Source organism: Oryctolagus cuniculus, chromosome 21 (genome assembly GCF_051225735.1).
Source record: "Oryctolagus cuniculus isolate XC-2025 breed Fujian yellow rabbit chromosome 21, ASM5122573v1, whole genome shotgun sequence".
Taxonomy (NCBI): Eukaryota; Metazoa; Chordata; class Mammalia; order Lagomorpha; family Leporidae; genus Oryctolagus; species Oryctolagus cuniculus.
In genome coordinates, this window is record NC_142887.1 from 11,973,517 (window position 1) to 11,990,700 (window position 17,184).

A 17,184-nucleotide genomic window follows, 5' to 3' on the forward strand; every position below is an offset into this window, starting at 1 on the left:
AAACCCATACCTGTCTGAGGACAAGCTATTGTGTTCCACCCACACCTGCTGCAACATCACTGTGTACTGACCCAACAGGCCCTCAGACTCACAGACCAAAAGAGGCTTCATCAACTGTAGCATAGCCATCCATTAAGAGGCCTGGCACGACAAAGTGAACCTCTGCTATCCCTCTCCCACTTAGGGTGTGTATACCCGTCTCCCTTGAGAGGCTTAGGTATCTGAGGTCACTTTGATACATAAAGCCACAGCTCCTCTTTTCTAGAAGTCTTTTGCATGGTGCTCATCACCCAGCCCAGATGCAGGCCCACATAAAAAAAGCAGCACACACACCATTACTCATCATGTTAACTCTGGTTTCCAAAGAAACTGCTGTGTGAAATGAAGGTCATTCTCAGGTTAGTGTAACCTTCTACTCCTAAATTCCCAAGGTGAAAACCTGGACTTCCTAAGGAGTCTTCAGTCCTAGCTTCCTGTATCTGTGTCTGTTGAGACGTTGAAATCCCCGTTACCAACACTGACCGTCCCAACTTCTTCTCCAGCCTCAGTGTCATCCTCTATTTCTGACCCTGGTAATTCCTCATACTTCCTTGAGGGTCCTATGTTGCTGTAGATTTTAAAAGATGTTTGCTCTACCTTATCAGGCATTTGCAGATATTTTTTGCATGTCTAGATGTTTGTAGCAGATTTTCAAATTCTCTCATTTAAGATACTACATTTGAAGACTGTTTAAAACTACTTAACCAGGGGCTGGCGCTGTGGCCTAGTAGCCTGAGCCTCTGCCTGCAGCACCAGCATCTCATATGGGCACCAATTCAAGTCCCAGCTGCTCCTCTTCCAATCCAGCTCCCTGCTTGTGTCTCAAGTGCTTGGGCCCCTGCACCCACGGGGAGAAGAAGCTCCTGGCTCCTGGCTTTGGATCAGCCCAGCTCTGGCCATTGCAGCCATTTGGGGAGTGAACCAGCAGATGGAAGACCTTTCTTTTTGTCTCTCCCTCTCTGTCTGTAACTCTGCCTCTCAAATAAATAAATTTTAAAAAATATATACTTAACCAACCTGAACTCAAAATCTAACTCCACCCCTTTCCAGCAGTATAGTCATTGGCAAGGTACTTGGCCTCCTGAAACTCTGCAAGCATAATATGAGGGTACTAATACCTCCTTCAAAGGGCTGTTGTGAGATTTAGTTACTGTCAAGGGTACACTTCAGATGTAGTTCTTCTGATAGGACTCCTGCCTAAGTTGTCAACCTCCTCTCCCACCATGCTTAAGCATAGTAAACTGCTTGTAAGTACCTTAATTGTTCTTGTTCTCTTTAGCTTTAATTCCTTCATACATAGTGTTCCTTGAAAAAAAAAAAAAAGAAAGAAAAAAAACCACTCTCTTCCCATTCCCCCAGTCATTCCTTTACTAATCCATCATGCTTAATTTAGATATCAGTTCCTCCAGGAAGTTGGCCCCACTGATCCCCAAGCCTGGGTGTTAGGTCCATGAGAGGGCTGTGTGCTCCTATAACACCTTGTATTTGCTGATCATAGCTCTCAGCAACCTGTTTACTTGTCTGAACGTTACTTAAGGGGAAGAATTTTTGGCTGTTTTGTTCACTGTTGTATCTCCAGCTCCTAATAAAGAACCTGGCACACAGCTCAATACATGGCAGATATTATTCTTATCAGCACCTTCATCTGTCATAATTCTCAAATGTCTGATTGTTGTATAAATAACTCTTAAGTACGCCAAGAAGCTTAGAGTTAAGTTACAAGACTGACAAGGGCATGCATTGTTTCAGAGCCACATTTTAGGCCTTTGTTTTGTACTTATTCAATCATTTGCTCTTTTCGTATTAGGAGCTAACCCAAGAGTGTGATGAAAAGAAATCCCAGTATGATAGCTGTGCAGCAGGCCTCGAAAGCAATCGATCTAAATTAGAACAGGTAAGAAGCATTTTCTTTTAACAGTTTAGCAAAAACTGCCTGTGTGCATGTACATTTTCACTATCCATTGTCAAAAGACTCCCAAATCTTATTATCATCTCTTGAGCCTGTCTCTTAAGCCCCAGAGATCTTTATTTCTTTAAACTTCATGTGTGAATCCTGGATTTTCCTCTGTACTACTACTGCCAAAGTCCAAAGCGTCTCATCTCTTGCCTGTACTCCCACAGTCACCTTTCCCACTTCCACTATTATTCTCCTCTAGTTGACTCTACGTAGAGCAAACAAAGAAGCTTTGCATTTAAAAATCTAACTTCCAAACTATGGTGTGCCAGGCTCCACCTGTCTCATTCGCTTCCAGTGCCCTACTCATTGCAGAGCCCCCACAAGACTGGCTGGCCTTTTCCTGAACTGCAGACACCACGCTCGTTTTCACCACGTGCTTTTCCTTCTGCTTGAGATACTCTGCAGCCCAGTCTGCTGTGCTCTCTCCTCTTCATCAGGCAGATCCCAGCCTGGATGTCACCTCCTTCTAGAAGTCTTCTCTGATGGCTCTGCTGGGATTTCCCACTCCACTCTCCACCCTGCTCCACCTTGTCTCTCCGACACATCAGACTGCTATTTTTTCTTCATAACACTTATTCCCATCTGAAATAATGTCCATTACATGCTTCCTTGTTTGTGCCTGTTTCCTGCTTGAATGAGAGCAGTTGCCAGTCTGCCTTGGTCACCACTGTGTCTTCACCATATAGGATGGTGCTGGATACATTGTGGGTACTTAACAAGTGAATAAATGAAACTTCCAGTTTTAGAGTTATATGCGTAATCTCTAGAAAAGATTGAAACCTATGCTGTTAGAGTAAGCTGTACTAAAATTGCAGAAGAGGGAATGAATCTGAAGGTAATTCTTTTGTTATACATTTGAAGTCATTCTTTTTGCATGTATCCTCTCAGTAATATTGCCCATTTAAAACTTTGTATTGTAGGAAGTTAGAGGACTCCGTGAAGAATGTCTTCAAGAAGAAAGTAGATACCATTATACAAATTGTATGATTAAGGTAGGATGAAGAAAGGCGATCAAACATTTTCTGAGGTTTTTGTGTATCAAACATGTCCTTAATATGTCTTTCCGTTTAGAACCTGGAAGTTCAGCTTCGTCGTGCTACTGATGAGATGAAGGCATATGTCTCTTCTGATCAACAAGAAAAAAGAAAGGCAATTAGGCAAGTAATTTTGCTATTTTACATAGGGTTATTTAATGCTTTCACCTATACAAGTTTTATGTTTGAGATAAAAGTATACACGTTTAGATTATTTTAATAAGCAGATATTATTTATGTCTAAGTGTTGTTAAACATCTCATGGATGTTAACTAAGTAGTAATACATATAATTTTTTAAAAAGATTTATTTGTTTGAAAGCAGAATAACAGAGAAGGAGACTGAGGGACAGAGAGAAATTTTCATCCACTGTTCACTCCCCAAATGGCCATAATGGTCAGACTTAGCCAGTTCACTGCCAGGAGTCTAGAACTCTATTTAGATCTCCCACATGGGCATCAGGGGCCCAAGTGTTTGGGCCATCATCCACTGCTTTCATAGGCACATTAGCAGGGAACTAGACCAGAAACACAGTAGCTGGGACAAACTGGCACTCTGAAACAGAGCGCTGGTATCACAGGCTGTGGCTTAACCTGCTGAGCCACAAAGCTGGCCCCAGAACCATACTTACTCTTACATATTTTCTTTATTTAGTAAAAAAATATATAACATGAAATTTACCACCTTAGGGGCAGGTATTGTGGCTCAGCAGATTAAGCTACTGCCTGAAATGCTGGCATCCCATATGGGCGTCAGTTCAAGTCCCAGCTGCTCCACTTCTGACCTAGCTCCCTGCCAATGTGCTTAGGAAAACAGCAGATCATGGCGCATGTCGTTGGGCCCCTGCCACCCATGTGGGAGACCCAGATGGAGTTCCAGGCTCCTGACTTTGGCTTTGCCCAGCCCTGGCCATTGTGACAACTTAGAGAGTAAACCAGCAGGTGAAAGAAATCTCTCTCTCTGTGACTCTGACTTTCAAATAAGTAAATAAATTTACTACCTTAATTATTTTTATTTTTTAAGTTTTGTTTAATTTGGAAGTTAAAGAGAAACTGACACACATATGGGATGCGACACTGCAGGCGGAGGCTTAACCTGCTATGCCACAGCGCCAGCCCCCGCCCCTAACAATTTTTAAGTGTACAATTCATTGATATTGATTATATTCACAGTGTCATGTAACCATCTCCACTATATGTTTCCAAAATTTTTTATCATCCCAGACAAAAATTCTTATAATCATTAAGCAGTAACTCCTCATTTCCCCCTTTAAGGAATTTGTATAATTTTATGGTTGCTTTTTATAAGCACTAAAATTGGTCTCTTAAAGCCCCACATGGCCTGGACTCTAGTCATCTGCCTGCTAATTGTGAGTGTGATGATTGCATTTTAACTAGAAACTATGTGATTGCAGTGTGCCAGCCTTCAAAATGAGAAAGGTTTGTAAATACTGCTCACTCCTTATATGGTCATTTTTTGTAATCCCGATTGCTTGTGCCATACTATAATAAATCAAATCCTGCCTTAAAAATACATTTTGAGTTGCATTGCCGCTGTGATAAAATGAAATAGCTGAGCAAGATAAACTTTCTTTACTCCTCATCACAATTCAAATGTTTTGATTTACCATACAGTAAGAACTTATAGAGTAGGGTTTATATTTATTCTGGATTGTGATTGAGATTTTAAGTGCCATATACATTGTTTCAAAAGGGAATCTAAGAAATATAGTTCTTTTAGAGTCTGATTTGTATAATACTTTACATAATGTACTGGAATGCAAGTCAGACTGAAAATATCCTATCAACAGAAAATTTTTTCTTATACTTGTACACACTAATATATTAAACTTAAAATGTACTTTTTCATATCCTTTCTTTGAATGTAAACTTTTCTTTTATAAAATCTATGTGATCAATCCCAAGAAATGAGAAGAATTAATTTTGCTCTAAAAAAACTTAAAATTTTGAAAATTAGGTTCTATTTCTTCCGAAGTCATCCATATAAACAGTAAAGGAGAAAATAAATGCTCCTGAACTACCTGTTGATTTTCTGATCAATTTCCTAGCCAGTTCTTCATCATTTTAAAAATCATGATAAACCTTTATCATTCCATAGTTCTCGTGTAGAAAATATCATGCCGTGGGGCCAGTATTGTGGTATAGTGAGTAAAGCCACAATCTGCAATGCTGGCATCCCCATATGGGTGCCACTTCGTGTCCCAGCTGCTCTGCTTCCAAGCTAGCTCCCTGATAAGAGCCTGGGAAAGCAGCGGAAGATGGCCCTAGTGCTTGGGCCCCTGCCACTCACTGGGAGACCCAGATGAAGCTCCTGGTTCCTGGCTTTGGCCTTGCTCAGCCCTGGCCACTGTGGCATGAACCAGTGGATGGAAGAACTTGATTCGCTCTCGCTCTCGCTCTCTATCTCTCTATCTCTATCTCCTTCTGTAGCTCTGACTTTTCAAATGAATAAATAAATCTTTTTTTTTTTTAAAGAAAGAAAAAAAAAGAAAAGAAAAAAAGAAAGAGGAGGAAGGTAGAGAGAAGGTAGGGTGACTGTGCCACGTGACCGTGATGCTGTCAAGCCCAGCTTCCTGCCCAGGCGCGGTCTGGGGATCAGATCACGTGACCGTGATGCTGTCAAGCCCAGCTTCCTGCCGAGGCGCGGTCTGGGGATCAGATCACGTGACCGTGATGCTGTCAAGCCCAGCTTCCTGCTGAGGCAAGTTCTGGGGATCAGATCACGTGACCGTGATGCTCTCAAGCCCAGCTTCCTGCCAAGGCTTGTTCTGGGGATCAGATCACTGCGTGCATGTGCAAAGCTTGTACTAAAGGCCCAACTCTTCGGCATTTGGGAAGTGAACCAGTGGATGTGAGCTCTCTCTCTGTCTCTGTATCCTTCTCTCTCAAATAAATAAAATGAGTAATAATAAATTTTAATTTGAGTATTGTTAATAAGGTGGAGACAGTTGTATTCTAAACTCACTGATACAAGTTTAAAATATAAACACAATTTTTTTTTTTGTTTTTTGAGAGACTTAGATAATTCCCAAATAATAATAGTTTACTATACAAATGGCCAGAGCTGAGCCTGGGTTGAACTATGGCTGTAGCCATAGCCGAGAGCTGGGAACACAATCCAGGTCTCCCATATGGGTGGCAGGAATCCATTTTCTTGAGCCATCACTGCTCCTTACAGGGTCTGCAATGGCAGGAAGCTGGAATCAGGAGCCAGAGCTAGTAAATGAAATCAGACACTCCCGTGATAGGAGATACCAGCATCTTGATCACTAGACTAAATGCCCACTTCCAGACACACACATACCCCCTTTTTTAAGAGTTTATTTATTTATTTGAAGGGCAGACTTTTTTGGCGGGTAAAGCTACTGCTTATGATGTCAGCGTACCATATGGGCACTGGTTCAAGTCCTGGCTGTTCCACTTCCCATCTAGCTCCCTGCTAATGTGCCTGGGAAAGCAGCTGAAGATGGCCCAGTACTTGGGCCTCTGCACCCATATGAGAGACCCAAAAGAAGCTCCTGGCTTTGGCCTGGCTCAGCCCTGGCCACTGTGACCATTTGGGGGAATGACCCAGTGGATGGAAGACCTCTTTATCTTTCTTTCTCTCTTTCTCTCTCTCTGCCTCTCTCTAATTCCACCTTTCAAATAAATAAATAAATATTTGGGGCTGGCACCGTGCACAGTAATCCTCTGCCTGTGGCACCGGCATCCCATATGGGCACTGGTTCTAGTCCCAACTGCCCCTCTTCCAGTCCAGCTCTCTGCTATGGCCTGGGAAGGCAGTAGAAGATGGCCCAGATCTTTGGGCCCCTGCACCCACGTGGGAGACCAAGAAGAAGCACCTGGCTCCTGGCTTCGGATTGGCACAGCTCTGGCCATTGTAGCCATTTAAGGAGTGAACCAACAGAAGGAAGACCTTTTCCTCAGTCTCTCCCTCTCACTGTCTGTAACTCTGATGCTCAAATAAAGAAATAAAATCTTAAAAATAAAATAAAATAAATAAATAAATAATTTTTTTAAAGGGGCCAGCACTGTGGTGTAGCAGATAAAGCTACCACCTGCAGTGCCAGCATTCCATACCGGCGCTGGTTCTAGTCCCAGCTGCTCCACTTCTGATTCAGCTCTCTGCAATGGCCTGTGAAAGCAGAAGATGGCCTAAGTGCTTGGGCCCCTGCACCCATGTGGGGAACCCAGAAAAGGCTCCTGGCTCCTGGCTCCTGGCTCCTGGCTTCGGGTTGGCTCAGCTCTGGCCATTATAGCCATCTGGGGAGTGAAGCAGCTGATGGAAGACTTCTCTCTCTGCCTCTACCTCTCTGTAACCCTGCCTTTCAAATAAATAAATCTTTAAAAAATACTTCAAATAAGTTTTGAAAAGAAAGAAAGAAAAGAAAGGCAGAGTTACAGAGAGAGGGAGAGACAGAACTTCCGTCCATTGGTTCACTACCCAAATGGTCCTAAGAGCCAGGGATGAGCCAGGTCGGAAGCCAGGAGCCAAGAATTTCTCCCAAGCACTTGGGCCATCTCCTGCTGCTTTCCCACGCCACAGCAGGGAGCTGAACCTGAAATAGAGCAGCTGGGACCCTAATCAGCATTTATATTGGATGCCCACTGTGCTGCAATGGCAGCCCTCTCCATTTCCAACTTTTATGATCTTTTTTGGTAAGCCCAAAGGAATTAAAAATCAACTTAGTCCTGAAAGATTTATCTATAAATTTAAATTTCATTCAAAAAGCATGTTTTAGTTCAGAGAGCTGGAGAGAGACACATAAAACTCTTTTCCAACCTGTTTTTTCCAGTTCCTGATTATGTAACCTTGAGCAGGTCACTTTGTTGTCTATAAAATGAGAATAGTATATATATATATATATATATATATATATATACACTATATATATATATATATATATTTGATCAAGTTGAATATATGGATGTAGTGGTGTTTTGGAGATACATGGCATGAATTCCTCTAGGGCAAGGGCCTTATCTGTCCTGGTTTCTGCTTGAAATCCCAGGGCATACTTGACACATAGAGGTGCTCCAAAATTATTTCTTGCATAAATTAAAATTAGGCTTTAGTATATATATTTCTGTGTATATATATATATATATACACACATATAAGTATATAAGTATATTAATATACATGATACTAATTGTGTATAATTATATATAATAATATATTGACATGATATTTTATATATTAGTATTTATAAATTATATGCTAATATATTGGTATATTATATATATTCTTTCTGAGCATGTGGATTTCTTGAGAGGATTTTATATAAATGGAAATTCTGAAGCAATTTGGTTATTTCTCAGGCCTAGTGTAATAAATTAAGTCTTTAGAGCTGTTTCATCTATAACCATACATTCTTCTTCAGTAATATGCCATTTACACCCTCCTAGCTGTCTTTCATGGGAGAACTGGAAAGGCAAGCTGTTTGTCTCATAAATTTTAAGGGCAAAACGAGGGTTTATGAGGATCGTGTTCACTCCTTTCCAGTCTTCTTCCTGTGCTCAGATTCCCCATTCTTTTCAGCTCTGTAAGAACCCTTGAAACTGAACCAGCAGATAGAAGACCTCTGTGTGTGTGTGTGTGTGCGTGTGTCTCCTTTCTCTCTGCAACTCTGTCTTTCAAAGAAATAAAAATGAATCTTAAAAAAAAAAAAAAAAAAAGAGGGGCCAGCGCTGTTGTGTAGTAGGTTAAGCCTCCATTTGTGGTGCTGGCTTCCCATATGGGTGCCAGTTCGAGTCCCAGCTCCTCCACTTCCCATACAGCTTCCTGCTAATGGCCTGGGAAAATAGTAGAAGATGGCCCAAGTGCTTGGGCCCCTGCACCTGCTTGGAGGCCTGGAGGAAGATCCTAGTTCCTAGTTCCTGGCTTCAAATCTGCCCACCTTTGGCTGTTGTGGCCATTTGGGGAGTGAACCAATGGATGAAAGACCTCCCTCTCTGTCTCTCTGTCTATGTAACTTTGCCTCTCCAATAAATAAATAAATCTTGGAAAAAAAAAAAACGAACTTTGGGCACTTAATCTACATTCTCTCTAATTCCTTTTACCTCCTTTTTGCATAAATGCATAATTTCCTTCACCTTGGTTGCTATGTCCTTATCTAATTTCTAATTTCTTCTTAAATAGTGCAGTGTAGCTTTACACAAAGCAGAACCTAGTCTGGTTCTATTCAGATCTAAAATCTAAAATCTCTTACCTTCTTTGTCATTCATTCTTTTGTCCTCACCCTTTACTCTTTGTCCTTATCACCTACTTTAAATCTCGCTTTTTGTCTTGGGTGGTATTAAAATGTAATTGAACTTGTTACTAAAAATGTGTTATTTTTATTTTTTTATTTTTACGTTGATTTTTTTTACCTTACAGAAGAAATATTTGTAAAAAGAGAATGTAACCACTGTGAAATTGTATGCCTAGAAATTAAACACTGTCCACATTGCCATGCCTCAGCATTGTCTCCTGTTACTACTGTGTTGTTTAATACGCTGTATTCTCTTCTCTTGGATTTACTGTTGCATCTTGTATATGTGTACATATGTATCTATATGTATTATAAAATAAGATTATGCTACTTATACAGTTTTTCTCAATAATTTACCTAGAATTCTCTGCACTTCAGTATTTATAGATCGACCCTTTTTTACAAGTATAACTCTATTACTCCTTTGAATGTATGTACCATAATTTACTGAAACATTTCCCTTTCCACAGACACTTAGTCTGTTTGCAAATTTTTAACTATTATAAGTATTGGTGAAGTAATTAGTTTTTGTTTTTATGTTCATTAAGTTATAAGAGATGACGTCTTAGGAGTGGAATTGCAGGGTTAGATGCTCTTTCGTGTTATTTAAAATTTGTATGCTTCCTTGTCCAAGTCTCTTCAAAAACAAAATGTAATTTAAGGATGGATTAACCAGAAATAGTACTTAAGATTTTAATACTCATAATTTTCTATGCAGTATTTTGCTTTTTTTGTTTTTTTTTTCCTGTAAATTATTGTTTACTAGAACTAAACATGGGGAAAGACAAAGCATTTGATAATAGTTTTCCTTCTGATTCCAGTACCGTAAACTATATTGTCAAATATATGGGAATTTAGATAGGCATGTTAATTTATAATTAGTTATGTGTTCAAATAAACTAAAGTAAATTGCAACTAAGTCACTATGTTGACTCTCTAGGGAACAGTATACCAAAAATATTGCTGAACAAGAAAACCTTGGAAAGGTAAGAATTATTATTTATTTCTTAGATGTGTCTAATTGAGGCATTCAATATATGACTATGACATTGCAATTCTTTTAAAAGATTTATTACAGTTTTTCAGGGGAAATTGGTAATGTTTTAAAGTTGAAAAAATTTCTTTAGGAATTTGGGTTTATAAAAGTGAAAGCACAGGGATTTTTTTTAAAGAAAAAATATCATTTATTTTTAAGTAAGAGTTCATGATAGTGTCCTGCATTACAATTTTCACGTTCTTCTCAGATATCTCAGCTTACATTTATAAATTTATTAATTTTATTTAACACAAATCTCTTATTGTTATCCAGGTGCTGATCTAAGCCCTTTACAAATATTGATTTGTTTAGTTATTGAAAATTAATTGAAAAGCCTTGGTTGAGATACCCCGCTTCCTGTCTGCCAGGATCATACGAAAGCTACGGAAGTGGGAATGTGTGTCTGCACCTTGTTTTCTCAGTTCTCAGGGCCACTCCTAGTAGAAGTGGTGGATGCTGAGGGCTTGGCCATCGGGGCTGAACCAAAGGACTTCATAGAACAACACATTTTGGCAGTCATTGAAAAAGACTCCAACTTTGTTGTTTTTAGGGAAAAAAACGAAGTCCTGTACTTATCAGCAATTCAGAGGAGAGATGGTCTGGCCTGGGGTTCTAGACAAGCCCTTAACCACTGTAAGGCTCATTTCCTCATGTTTAAACTGAAAGAAAGAGATGAGAAATTTAAAAATAAAATTACCTAGATGAGTTCTAAGATCATCTTCAGTGATTTGACACCAGTGTTGCATAATGAAGCTGAACCGTGCTTCACTATACACCATTTTTTATGTTTTTTATTTAGTTTCACCTTTGAAAGTTGAGTTTTGTTATTAGATTTTCTAATGCAGGGGTTAAGTTTGAAGCATCATGTATATTAGGGATTGTTTAGCTGTAATTTTTCTTTGAATTGACTATATATGGATATGTTATTTCACTGTTCAAATATTATTGAATTTGCAATCTTTTTTTAAAAGATTTATATTATTGATTTGAAAGAGTCATAGAGAGAGGTAGAGACGGAGAGAGAGCTCTTCCATGTGCTGGTTCACTCCCCAGATGGCCTCAACGGCTGAGCTGTGCCCATCTGAAGCCAAGAGCCAGCAACCTCCTCCAGGTCTCCCACGTGGGTGCAGGGCCCAAGCACTTGGGCCATATTCTATTGCTTTTCCAGGCCATAGCAGAGAGCTGGATCAGAAGAGGAGCAGCCAGGACTAGAACCGGTGCCCATATGGGAAGCCGGTGCTTCAGACCAGGGCGTTAACTCGCTGAGCCACAGCGCTAGCCCCAAATTTGCAATCTTAAAATGATTATGTGTACATTGAAACTTGCCTTTTTTTAAAGTACAAATAAAGCCTGTAAGTAATATTGTATTCTAAAGATGAATTTCAGGGAAAAACTGATAGAGAAAACAATGGAGTAATTGCTAAATAGAGTAGATGTGTTTTCCACCTTAAAAAACTATTATGGAGGCTGGCATTGCTGCGTCGTAGTGTGTAAAGCCGCCACCTGCTATGCCGGCATCCCATATGGGCTCTGGTTGGAGACTGGGCTGCTCCACTTCTGATCCAGCTCCCTGCATGGGAGACCAGGAAGAAGCTCCTAGCTCCTGGCCTCAGCCTGGCCCACCCCTGCTGTTGCAGCCATTTGGGGAATGAACCAACAGATGGAAGATCTCTCTGTCTCTCTCTACTTCTCTCTGTGTGTAACTCTGCCTTTCAAATAAATAACTAAATCTTTAAAAAAAAAAAAAAAAAAAGGAGGAGGAGGAGGTGGAAGATAAAAAAAAAATGGGGCCTTGGCATTGTGCACAGTGGGTTAAGCCTCTGTACACTGGAACTCTGGTTCAATTACTATCTGCTCTGCTTCCGATCCAGCTCCCGTTAATGCACCCGGGAATGCAGGGAAGAATGGCCAAAGTGCTTAGGCCCCTCCCACCATAGAAAGGCAGATTCCTGCCTTTGGCCTGGACCAGTCTCCGTCATTGTTCCCATTTAGGGATGGAAGATCTGTCTCTCCCTCTCTCTGTCACTCTACCTTTCAAAATAAATAAAACTTAAAAAAAAAGGAAAAAATAGTTTTCATAATTGAATAAAGTTGTAAACATTCTTTTACACAGTAATTTAGAGATTTGTGGGGAATTTTAGGATTTAGTATGATTGTCAATAATTGACTTTCTTCTAAAGATTTCCTGTTAAATTATGTCCTTTTTCACATGACAGAGGTACTTTATATTTTTGTTTGCTTGACAGGTACCAAAATACCTGCTATATACACAGAAATATTTATCAATATTTATCAAACCTTGAATTGTTTCACAGACCAAACTTAGCTGCTAAATCTCACTAAAGATTATGTTTTGCCCTGTCATTGTGATGTTTTACTGCAGGAGCTTTGACGTAGCAGCAGTCTGACCTCAAATATGAGCAACTGCACAAAACAAGCCAATAACTCTCTAATTCCCCAGATGTTAACCTACAGCATTTAAGATGCACAGCTCCTCAGTTCCCTCACTTGAACAGTAGACCTAAATTTTCAAGACAAACAGAAAACAAACCTAGCCTCCAAACCTGGACAACCAGGGGCCTCAGAGGCCAACCACATTTCTCTCCTGCTAATCCAACCCCCAAACCCCACCCCACCCCACTCCCATTAAAAAAAAATGAAATCTCTAATAAATACTTTTTGTATAGGGTAACTATAAACAGAGTAAATCTCTATTAAATAACAGGTTTAAAATAAATTGTATACTAAAATCAGATGTATTCTTAAAGGTTTCAAACACACATGATTAGGAAGCAAATTAAATTTAATATTTCTGATACAGACAATGCCCATATCCTGTTAACTTTTATAGGCTGTTGGGATTTTTGATAAGGAAATTATTCAATAATATATGAAAAGTTACAGTTTAGTGACTGACTTAATTTAAAATCATGTTCACAATTCTTAAAATTATTAATCTACTTTGTCTTTCTAAATGCTTCTTGTTTTTGTTTATGTGCATTCATATGCCAGATATTACATCAAAAAAATTTTTAAGAATTTTTTTAAATTCTGTTTTGTTTTCTCTTGCTGTTTGCTATTAATTTTGCTTTCATTATCCATTGCTGGGGTGGGTAGAATCTGGTGATTCAAATCTGGGCCTCATCTTATTTGGACAAGTTCCATTAGCATTTGTCCTTAGATCAATTACTGGATCAGCCATATACTAAAAGAGGAAAAGACGAGGATGTTCCCGTGTAGTCTGCTTTGTTTCTTTGCTTGTTTTTCTGTTGCTCTTGGTGATTTTCTCACACTTGGTGTCAGTGTAGGTGTTTCCGTCACACTGTGATCCTTGTATGTGCACTTTCATCTCTTCCTTCCCCTTTCTCTCCTCTTCCCTCCCTGTTCCTCCCTCTGTCTCTTTCTCTTCCTGTCTTTCTGTCATGTCTTTCCTTGCCTCTGACTTTATGCCTACACTTCCTTTCAATCACCCTGCCTCTGTTTTCCATAACATAGAACCAAAGTATATTTTTGTGAATTATTGAAAAAAAAATTTTACTCCAGCTCATAGTCTTGGAGTCAATGAGTAAAACAGTTTTGGCATATGGAACCATGTATGCCGTTAGTAACAAAACCAGTTCTGATAAGGATTTTAGCCTATGTATTATTGTAAATTAAAAAAAAAATCATTGTAACTTCTCCCAGAGGAGTATCTGCATACAGTCTGATTTATTTCAACATACATAAGATGTCCACTGTTTCATTAAGTACAGTATTTAGTATAATACATAATAACATACATAACACATGATAGTTTATCAAGTATTTCCATATCGATTGTTATGTGAAAAAAAATCTTATAAAGCAGATACTTTTATTGTCCCCTATTATTAGCCTTAATTGGCAGTTGAGAAAACGGAGATCCAGAGAAATTCAGTCTTGCTTACGGTTAATAACAAAGCCAAGGTTGAAACTCAAATCTTTCAACTTCCAAAACCTGCATTCTTTTTCTATACCATGATACTGCTCCCCTTTCCTGATTCCTTTTATTTTTCACTCTTTTTCCCTTTTATATTTTTATGTTCTTTTTAACTCTACTTGATAGGAGAAACTGGTTTAAACTGCTATTCATCAAATGTTCAAAACCTACCATATTTCTCTGACTATGATCCTAGAAGTAAGTCTCTGTAACTGATATTTAATTATTCTTGATTTTTTTTTTAACATAGAAACTCCGGGAAAAACAAAAAGCTGTACGAGAAAGTCATGGTCCAAATATGAAACAAGCAAAAATGTGGCGTGATTTTGAACAACTGATGGAATGTAAGAAACAGTGCTTTCTGAAACAGCAGAACCAGACTTCGATTGGTCAGGTAATTCAGGAGGGAGGAGAGGACCGCCTGATCCTTTGAGTCACATGCTGTCATTCGGGGTTTCAGTTGGCACTCACAGCACAATCCCAGAATGAGTTTGTTTTCTTGAAAGTGATTTGCACAACATTTTGCTTTCAGATTAGCTATTCTTTGTTAAGTTTTCATGGAAGATGATGTTAAGGTAAATTTTAGTTTCAAGATTTGTTTTAATATGAAGTAAAGGCTTTTATTGTTTTAGTTTAGATATCGCTGGTGTCTTCTGAGTTTTATGAGACAGGAAACTAAGTTTACTATCTGTACATGTAAACATATGTCCATTAAGAAACATGTAGCTTTTAAAAAATGTAGTAACACAATGGCTTAATGTTTTTCTTAATCTTTTTTTTTAAATTTAGAGGAATCTTTTAGCAACTAATATCTCTTGTTTTGAAGAAACATTTATCTGAAGTTCAGCATATCCTACAGTTTCACTTCAGTTTCTTTTTCTTCTGTAGAATTCAAAAAACTGTAATATTTTGAATACCATGTTTGTTCTATTTATATAATTTAAAGGAAAATAAAACTTGGAGCATATATCATGTCTATTTAAAAATTGTATAATTATCTTGTGTGAAAATTCATTCTTTTTAAATAAGTATTCACATTCTAATATTATATTAAAGAATCATTACGTATTTTCACCAAAAAATCTATTGTATGTTGAAATATATAATAATATGATAGTCTTGGAGGATTGTTACATAGTAAAAGGTGAAAGATTTATACGATGTGAAGAGAAACCAGAGTATGGGACTGTTACTTTTTTTTTTTTTTTTTTTTTTGACAGGCAGAGTGGACAGTGAGAGAGAGAGACAGAGAAAGGTCTTCCTTTGCCGTTGGTTCACCCTCCAATGGCCGCCGCGGCCGGCGCGCTGCGGCCGGCGCACTGCGCTGATCCGATGGCAGGAGCCAGGAGCCAGGTGCTTTTCCTGGTCTCCCATGGGGTGCAGGGCCCAAGCACCTGGGCCATCCTCCACTGCACTCCCTGGCCACAGCAGAGAGCTGGCCTGGAAGAGGGGCAACCGGCACAGAATCCGGCGCCCCAACCGGGACTAGAACCCGGTGTGCCGGCGCCACTAGGCGGAGGATTAGCCTAGTGAGCCGCGGCGCCGGCCGGGACTGTTACTTTAAATACAAAATATTATCATAGAACATTATGTCTAAAAGCACAGGAGTCCAAGTGAAATTCAAGAGTTCTTTTAAAGATTTTATTATTATTATTATTTGAAAGAGTTACAGAGAGAGAAGGAGAAAGAGAGATTTTTCCATCTGCTGGTTTACTACCCACATGGCTGCAATGACCAGGGTTAAGCCAGGCTGAAGCCAGGAGCCAGGAGCTTCTTCCAAGTCTCCCATGTGGGTACAGGGCCCAGACCATCTTCTGCTGCTTTCCCAGGTGCATAAGGGGACCTGGATTGGAAGTGGAGCAGCTGGGACTCAAACCGGCACCCACTGGGGATGCCGGCACTGCAGGCCATGGCTTAACCTGCTGCACCACAGCACCAGCCTGAAATTCAAGAGTTTAAGTGCTTCCTGTCTGCTTAATTTAAACAAAGTTGAAAGTTTCTTTGGTTTTCCTTGATTAAAGGGAAATACACTACATTTATATGCCATGCTTTACTACTTCATTTTGGTTTCAGTATATTTTTCAAAACATCTTGCCTATAACTTAGAAACTCAATTTTCAAATTGTTAGCATATCTATCTTAAGCTGATTCTTTTTAGCTAATCTAAAACAATAAAAACAGTTTTTTTTAATGAAGAAAATTGTTCCTATCTTGTACAAAATATACAAACTTGGACCTCTTTGTTCCCAAGGGTATTCTCTTAATTGTTGTTTGAAAGTATCTGTATTGCTAATCAGAGGACCGCACTGGAAAGGAGATTATTGATAATTCTAGAAACTATAGCAAGAAGGGGATCCCTCAGACCAAGGAAGAACTGGACTTACCAAGAAACCGTAGAAAGAAACCTCTTTAAAATTTCTCAGGAAAAAAAATTACATCAGTGTTAGTGATTTGAATGTGCTTCCTAGCTTACTTTATCCTCTTATTTGGGCAAGTCTCAACCATCAGCATGCTCATTTGTGCCTTGAACTCAACAAATAGATCAACCTAACAGTAAAAGAGGAAAGACTCTTGTTTTAATCTGCAGAAACAGACCCTCCTATCCAGTAATCATTTTTTTGGACAACATATTTGTGCAATGTTGTGATTGGCTTGTTCTCTTTAAGCCTGTACTAATTGATGCTTCTTTCATCAGAATTTGAATTCCTTCACAAATACATGAAAAATCCTGGATGCCCTCTACAGAAACGGCATTTTGTTCCCCCAAAGGAAAGTTAACTCACTGGATTATTAAGCCTAGTAATGTTATCTGATGATCCTCTTGATTTTTAAAATTGTTAACAGAAGATACTCCAAAGAATGCTTATAATTCCACTGATTTGATTA

At 39.1% G+C, this 17,184-nt stretch overlaps 1 protein-coding gene across 9 annotated transcripts in view; it reads left to right on the forward strand.

The window, feature by feature from the left end:
• IFT81 (intraflagellar transport 81) overlaps positions 1–15,284 on the forward strand; it is a 198,183-nt gene extending 182,899 nt beyond the window's left edge. For all 9 annotated transcript variants that reach the window (XM_089323093.1, XM_089323094.1, XM_089323099.1 and 6 more), the window contains 5 exons: positions 1,847–1,933; positions 2,917–2,988; positions 3,068–3,153; positions 10,245–10,290; positions 14,549–15,284. In XM_089323093.1, coding sequence (XP_089179219.1) covers positions 1,847–1,933; positions 2,917–2,988; positions 3,068–3,153; positions 10,245–10,290; positions 14,549–14,731 — 474 coding nt within the window. In that variant the 3' untranslated portion in view covers positions 14,732–15,284. The remainder of the gene's footprint in view (positions 1–1,846; positions 1,934–2,916; positions 2,989–3,067; positions 3,154–10,244; positions 10,291–14,548) is intronic.
• The last annotated feature ends 1,900 nt before the right edge of the window (positions 15,285–17,184 follow it).